Source organism: Amblyomma maculatum, chromosome 1 (assembly GCF_055883805.1).
Source record: "Amblyomma maculatum isolate TAMU_Amacu chromosome 1, ASM5588380v1, whole genome shotgun sequence".
In the NCBI taxonomy this organism is placed as follows: Eukaryota; Metazoa; Arthropoda; class Arachnida; order Ixodida; family Ixodidae; genus Amblyomma; species Amblyomma maculatum.
In genome coordinates, this window is record NC_139344.1 from 362,340,384 (window position 1) to 362,347,883 (window position 7,500).

The 7,500-nt window shown below is 43.8% G+C and overlaps 1 protein-coding gene across 4 annotated transcripts in view; it reads left to right on the forward strand.

Moving 5' to 3' along the window:
- The window catches only part of LOC146207957 (low density lipoprotein receptor adapter protein 1-like), a 48,322-nt gene extending 45,683 nt beyond the window's left edge, over window positions 1–2,639 (forward strand). For 3 of the 4 annotated variants that reach the window (XM_084591671.1, XM_084591670.1, XM_084591673.1), the window contains one exon: window positions 2,338–2,639. In XM_084591671.1, coding sequence (XP_084447797.1) covers window positions 2,338–2,499 — 162 coding nt within the window. In that variant the 3' untranslated portion in view covers window positions 2,500–2,639. The remainder of the gene's footprint in view (window positions 1–2,337) is intronic. The other variant, XM_084591672.1, reaches the window with a different exon arrangement.
- Window positions 2,640–7,500: the final 4,861 nt, after the last annotated feature.

Below are 7,500 nucleotides of genomic sequence, written 5' to 3' on the forward strand. Positions count from 1 at the left end.
TTGCCCAGTCGTCAACCTTGTTGAATCGGGAAAGTGTGATGCAGTGACCACAGGATGGTGAGGTCCCGAACTAGCCTAAATCTGAAGAAGGAACGCAACAGATTAGTAAGAAAGAAACCCATCAACGAATTAGCGGTGAGGGGGAGGGCAGAAGAATTCAGGATCTCGCTACAGAGTAGATATTCAGCTCTAACCGAGGATGGCGACACTACCCTAGAAGCAATGAACAATAATTTCAGAGACATCATTACTGAGTGTGCGGTAGAAGTAGGCGGTAGGATAGTTAGAGAGGATACCGGCAAGCTGTCTAAGGAGACGAAAGATTTGATTAAGAAACGCCAGAGTATGCAAGCTTCCAATCCAACAGACCAGATTGAATTGGCCGATATATCAAAGCTAATCAATAAGCGCAAGGTGGCTGATATAAGGAAGTATAACATGGAGAAAATTGAGCATGCTGTTAAGAACAGGGGAAGCCTTAAAGCGGTAAAGAAGAAATTGGGCATAGGCAAAGACCAAATGTATGCGAAAAGGGACAAGGCGGGCAACATCATCACGAATATGGACAAGATAGTCAAAGTAGCCGAGGAGTTCTATACAGATCTCTACAGCAGCCAAAGTAGTCAGGACCGTAACGAGATTGGTGGCAGGGAAAAACAGTCAGACATTCCACCAGTGACGAAGGGCGAGGTCATGAAAGCATTAAAAAGTATGAAAAGAGGGAAATCAGCTGGAGAGGATCAGATAACTACAGATTTGCTAAAGGACGGGGGATATCGTGCTAGAAAAACTGGCCACCCTGTATACGCAGTGTCTGGTGTCATCGATGGTACCGGAACCATGGAAGAATGCAAACATTATCCTCATTCATAAGAAAGGGGACTCTAAGGACCTTAAAAATTACAGACCAATCAGCTTACTGTCTGTTACGTATAAGGTATTTACTAAGGTAATCGCTAATAGAATCAGGACAACCTTAGACTGCAATCAAGCAAAGGATCAAGCAGGTTTTCGGAAACGGTACTCTACTATCGATCATATCCATACCATCAATCAGGTGATAGAAAAATGCTCGGAATATAACCAGCCCTTATACATAGCATTCATTGATTACGAAAAAGCATTTGACTCAGTTGAAACATCGGCGGTGATGCAGGCATTGCGAAATCAGGGAGTAGACGAGCCGTACATGAAAGTGCTGGAAGATATATATAGTGGCTGCCCAGCAACCATAGTTCTGCATAAAGAAAGTAACAAGATTCCCATACAGAAAGGTGTTAGGCAAGGAGACACAATCTCCCCAGTACTATTCACAGCTTGCTTAGAGGAAGTATTCAGAGACTTGGAATGGGAGCAGTTAGGGATAAGGTAGATGGAGAATACCTCAGTAATCTGCGATTTGCTGATGACATTGCCTTGCTAAGCAACTCGGGGGATGAACTGCAAATAATGATTGGTGACCTAGACAGGAAATGTAGGAAGGTAGGCTTGAAAATCAATATGCAGAAGACTAAGGTAATATCCAACAGCCTCGGGAAGGAACCGCAGTTTACATTAGGTAGCGAAGTACTGGAAGTAGTAGGCGATTATGTCTACTTAGGACAGGTAGTAACCTCAGATCCGGACCATGAAAAGGAAATAACAAGAAGAATAAGATTGGGATGGAGCACATTTGGCAAGCACTCGCAGATTATGACTAGTAGCTTACCGGTATCGCTGAAGAGGAAAGTATACAACAGTTGCATCTTACCTGTACCCACCTATGGGGCTGAAACGTGGAGGCTAACCAAGAGAGTTCTATTTAAGTTGAGGACAACCCCGAGGGTTATGGAACGAAAAATGGTAGGGGTAGCATTAAGAGATAGGAAGCGTGCAGAGTGGGTCAGAGAAATAACTCAAGTTACCGACATTCTAGTGGAAATTAAGAAGAAGAAATGGGCATGGGCAGGACATGTAATGCGAAGAGAGGATAATCGATGGTTGCTTAGGGTAACAAACTGGATTCCAAGAGAAGGAAAGCGTAGCAGGGGGCGGCAGAAAGTTAGGTGGGCGGATGAGGTTAAGAAATTCGCGGGGGTCAAGTGGATGCAGCTTGCACAGAACCGGGTTAAGCGGAGAAATATGGGAGAGGCCTTCGCCCTGCAGTGGGTATAGTCAGGCTGATGATGATGATGACTTTGTGCCGACATTTGAGCTAAAAAATTACTGCTTGATTTGTAGCCTCAAATTCACTAGGGAAAAAAAGAGACAAATGATTGGCCCCGAGTATGTTTGGTTCGTGCCCAAAGTCTGTTTTTTGCATCCAAGCTCACCTGTCGTTGTTTTTAACCGTGGCAGGAAATGGAGGCAGCCTTTGGACGGCTGGGTTCTAGCCCCCCGCTCTTCTCGAGTGGCCTCAAGCCCCAGGAGGAAGAAGAGCTGCGACGATTCGTGGCCTCTGGTGCCTGCAGCCGCGAGGCGGGCCTGCTCGATCGTGAAGACGACCTTCTGTCCCTCTGAGGGCAGGAGCAGTGTAACACTGGTGCCCTCAGAGCTGCATGACGGGGCAAAGGCAGTGCAACAACATGTGCACCAAGTGTGCCCTGCACCAGCGCACCAGGGTAGCAATGCGCAGTCAGGCACTGGTGCAGTGTTCTGAAATATTTTGAGAAAGTGTGTCACACGCGCGGTCTTTGTGGTCGTGTGTCGATCCTGATGGACTGAGTTTGCTACCTGAGAAGAGTTTTCGTGTTTGTTGCGTAAGTGCGCGTGTTGGCAAAAATGTGCCACGCAGTGAGCAGCCTGCAAAGATGCGCTTCACATTGTTTTGAACAGCGTGATGTGGAAATGGTGTTTTGGAAGTGCATCAGAAGGAAGGCTTATGTGCGGTCTTTGTGGTCGTGTGTCGATCATGGTGGACTGAGTTTGCTACCTGAGAAGAGTTTTCATGTTTGTTGTGTAAGTGCGTGTGTTGGCAAAGGTCTGCCACGCAGTGAGCAGCCTGCAGAGATGCGCTTCGCATTGGTTTGAACAGCGTGATGTGGAAATGGTGTCTTGGAAGTGCATTAGAAGGAAGGCTTATTGAGATGTCAGGTTGAACAATGACAGCTTAGACATGACATTGGAATGATGTTGGTTTGAGCCGTGGTAACAATCTAGACACCGAAGACAAAGGTCATGGTAATTTTGCATTTAAGAGCTGTGTTTTACTCTAAGCTAGACACGGTGATTTGCTACTTCAGTTTTATTGCTCTTGCGTGGACAGGAGTGCATAAATTATGTTACGCCTTCTGAAGTTCGGCTTCGCTCAGAAGTTGGTTCTCCTTCCCGCTTGAAAAGAGTGGTGCATTGAAGTAGTGCAGATTCGTCCTCATTTTGTTATTGCCAGCGACAATTGTTGCATGCAAGAGTGGAAAAAAAAAGATGGAGTTTAACTGTGACCTGTGTCAGACATAATGCCCGAATCAGGTGAAAGCAGCAGAGCACTCGCTTTAAGTGCTCACATTTTTTCACCTTGACATCTACGGGCAATATTCAGCATTTTGAGGGAGAGGTCCAAAGCACATTGTGCTGGGTTCATAGAATTGATGAGGTTCTCCAAAACTCTGAAGTCCAACTTGGAAGGCTGGTCTGTTTGGCACATTTTGAGCCTATTTCTTTTATATTTTTCTTTTATATGAAGTGTGCTGCACTTGCACCAAAAAGGACCAGTACTGCCTAAGAAGTGGTGTTATAGGCTGTATGCACCTCTTTCACCGAGTGACTGCTGTGCTACATTTTCTGAAAGTGCCTCCTTTACCTGGGCATCCCAGTTTCGTGGACCTAGGCATTATGTGGTACAGCGCGCCTAGTTTTCGCTTCAGAAGAGTCAAGAGTTGTGTTGTATTTGCCACTTCAAGTGGACGTCTTTGCGCAGGGAGCATTATTGAAAGTCATGTGATGGAGAAGTGATTGATGCCTTGCTTTTACCAACTTTTTTATTTTATTTTTTTGCTAAATGCCCCATGTATACGCCATGCCTATGGCTTTCAGTGTATTTGCCACTTTGAAATATGCTGTGTGATCTTGAGTCAGGCAAAGTTACTGCGTTTTGCCTAACCATTCCTCTGTATGAAGCTCTGTATAAAGTGTAATGTGGACCTAATGACTTGATGCTCAGAGTCAGGACCTCGAGAACAAAACCTCCAGTGTACATTTTTTTTTGCTGTTAAGTGGGTACCGCTTCCCGATGTACTGTTTAGTTTCCTTTTTATTCTTGTTTTTGAAGGTTGTATCTATCGTTCATTTTTTGAAAGTGTGTGCAGCATTTATCACCCAATATAGGTGGCATGATAACACTTATGCACTTTTGTTGTTTTTAAGAAGGTTGTGCTTTTTTTCTTCACTTAGTTTACCCAGCAAAGTATTTTTCTAGCTAGTTTGTTCTGCGAGACTGAAAGCGTTGTTTCTCATTGTTGTTACGAGCAATTGTGTCTGCCCATAGTGAACAGGCCAATGCATAAGTTGCAGCGGCAAGCTTTGGGGTTGATGTCACTCCCTTGTCATGCCGGCATTGTTTGTTCAAAACTGTTGATGCGTGGCACTTCTCTGCTTTAGACGTGCCGTACCAGCCTATCACTGTTTGTGTTGGCTTCTGTTTTGTAATGTCCAGATTTTTTTTCGCTTAGAGGTTAGTGATCGCCCTCAACTATCTTTGTGCAGTGCGACTTGGAACTTGCAGGACTCATTAGGTCAGGAGGAGCTGGCCCCGATGATGGTTTCTCTCGTAGCAGAGATGCCTTGAGAGCGGGTGTTGAAAGGGCGTTTATTTGATGTGGGTAAATGCTTGAAACTGTTTGTGAGAAAATGTATAAAGAGCATTATTGTTCTGTACAGTCCGAGTTGGTCAGCGTTTAACGCCGTTTGTCCCCATACCGGGCGGGTTGACGAATGCAATGTTCGTGCATGTTTCAAAATGAAGGACTTTCGTGCTCTCTTTAGGTCAGAACATTGTGCAGTGGAAGATGAAATATAGAAGTCAATGAGGGCTCTACCTGGAACAGCATAGAGTAAACTATTGCTATTTGGCTTCTATTTTAGGACGTGCATTACTCTGGAACTGGCACTTGAAGCATGTTGTGGTGATGCTGTATCGTATTGGTCGGTGAGGTTTATGGTAAATGTGGTGTCGTTGCACAGCTCAAGGTTGTTTGTGCCTTGTAAACCGGTATGTGCAGAGTTCTAATTACAAGCACATTTCTGTGTCACCATCCAGTTGTTGGGCAGCACGAGAATTGAAGGTGTTCAGTGTTCAGCATCATAGACGTACATTGAATAGAGAAGCAGTTGATCAGGGTTGGTGACGATATGTTCTTCTACCTGCCTGAGCAAGGGTAGGTGAAAAAACAAGTTTGTGGAAGATAGATGTATTTACACACATACATGTATTCACATGCATGTGCATACATGTTATAGTGGAAGCTGGCAATTGTTGTTCTGCCATGGTTGTGTGATCCCGGTGTGTTGGGTTGACTTCGCAGATATATTTGCTTGTGCTCATCGAGACCGTTTGCATTGGAGTAAGAGAAGATGTGCCATGCTGTGCTGACGTGATCCCGGTGCTTTGGGCTGGCTTCGAAGATACACCTGCTTTTGCTCATCGAGAGCATTTACATTGGAGTGAGAAAAGATGGCCAAGTGGAAACCTTGCCTGAAATGGCCTGTGTTAGAGCTAAAGTGATGATGGCTCACGTGGTGGGTTGTGTACAGTATAATGCCGCTAGCTCAATTAGCTCAACAGAGGTTTAAGCCGTGCAAGGCAACTTTTCGAGTCTCGAATGGACCGCACTTTGGGGAGGCAGTTTTTCAATGTTTGACTGCAACTTGCCTGCCCATGTCCAAGAACCCGTATCCTCTCCTGCATCTGGGCATCCTCCACTATGATGTCGTGTACGTACTCCTGGCTATTTTTGTAATTTTCATGGCTGCTGAATGCATAGTCATGTAAGGCAACTCAAGTTCATGTTACTGATTTGCACTTTCGTCTGAAAGACTAGGTGATAGAACCCACATTTTGCTAGTGGTTTGGGAAGCACCGATTTCACACTGTGCAACTGTACTGAGAGAGAATATTTTTCGACAAAGTTCGGACAACTCTGCAGTTTTTTGTCAAGAAGAGGTTATGTTTATTTGCCTATGCATTGGGGAAAGCCACGACTGAAAACAGGTGAGCGCCTGAAGTAAACTGCAATTACTGTGCATAATGTGGTACACTTTCTTCGCATTTATTTACTTATACAATACACCTCCTCCTTTGATGTCTCAACCAGTGCATATAGTGAGGCAATTTCTAATATCTATCAGTCTGTGGTATTCAGATGTGAAATTTGTTTTTCGGTTAATATGCGTAGTTGAAAGCGAAGCAAATTAGTTGAAATGCTACTTCTACCACTCTGACATAGTTGTATCAAAATTAGTTGGGACACTACTATTATGCCGTAATATCTGCATCATGCCAACTGTAATACTAGTTGAAATGAAATGTGAAGTGTCGTTCTACTCTACTGGAATTTTGAAAACAATGCTTGTATATGTGGTCGCTCCTGTGGCCGCACACACATGCATTACTGTGGCCGTGGAACACAATGGTGTAGCAGACCTCCTTCCTTTGCATTCCTTTAGGCTCCTTCAAAAGCCTTCCTTCGTGTTTTTGATTTTCATCCATTTTTTTCTGAAATGCAAGTATTAAGCTTGTTGTAAGTGTGATGTTTTATGTTCATGGAATACTGTCCGACGAGTCTAAAAGGATGTGTGGGAAAGTTGGCTTGTGCTATCTCACACTAGGAATCTTTGTTGTCTACTCGAGTACAGTGTTAAAAAATTTGTGAGTTCTGACTTATTTTTGTTTGTGTTTGTGTGATTGCATTTGTTTGAACTCATTCAGTTCTTTACATTTACTTTACTGATAACTTGTAAATGACAAAAGCATTGCAAGTGTTGTAGAAAGTGGCAGCGCAAAGAAAAAAAAAACGAAAGAAAGAATGCACATAAATGACAGATCAGCGCTTGCCCTGTTGTCTATGTACCTTCTCTTGTATCCGCGTTTCTACTGCGCTGCCACTTTCTACAATCATTCACCGACTATCCCGCACCAAGTTATTAATTGCAAATGTGTGCGCACTTCTGTGTAACATGCCTTATTTGCCAAAAGCCCTCATCACCTTTGGTCGTGCAGCATTCAATATGTGCAACATTGCGTGTATGTTGCGACTGATAAACTTCTCTGTGCATTTTGTTTGGCCAGTGAAGGCTGGATGGCTGTGACCGAAGATCTGTTTTGCAATAAAGATTAAAAAAAGCACTTTTAAGTGTTGAATATGTGCACACTGCAATGGAATCCAAGGTCTTAAAGAAAAAAAAAAGAGCTGGGCTGCATGTAAAATACATGTGCACTAGGTACAATAAATATAGAATAAATTGCAAAGTACACCTGCACTATCACAGTAAATAAATTAAAAATGTGCTTTCGAAACTTTAGTGTGG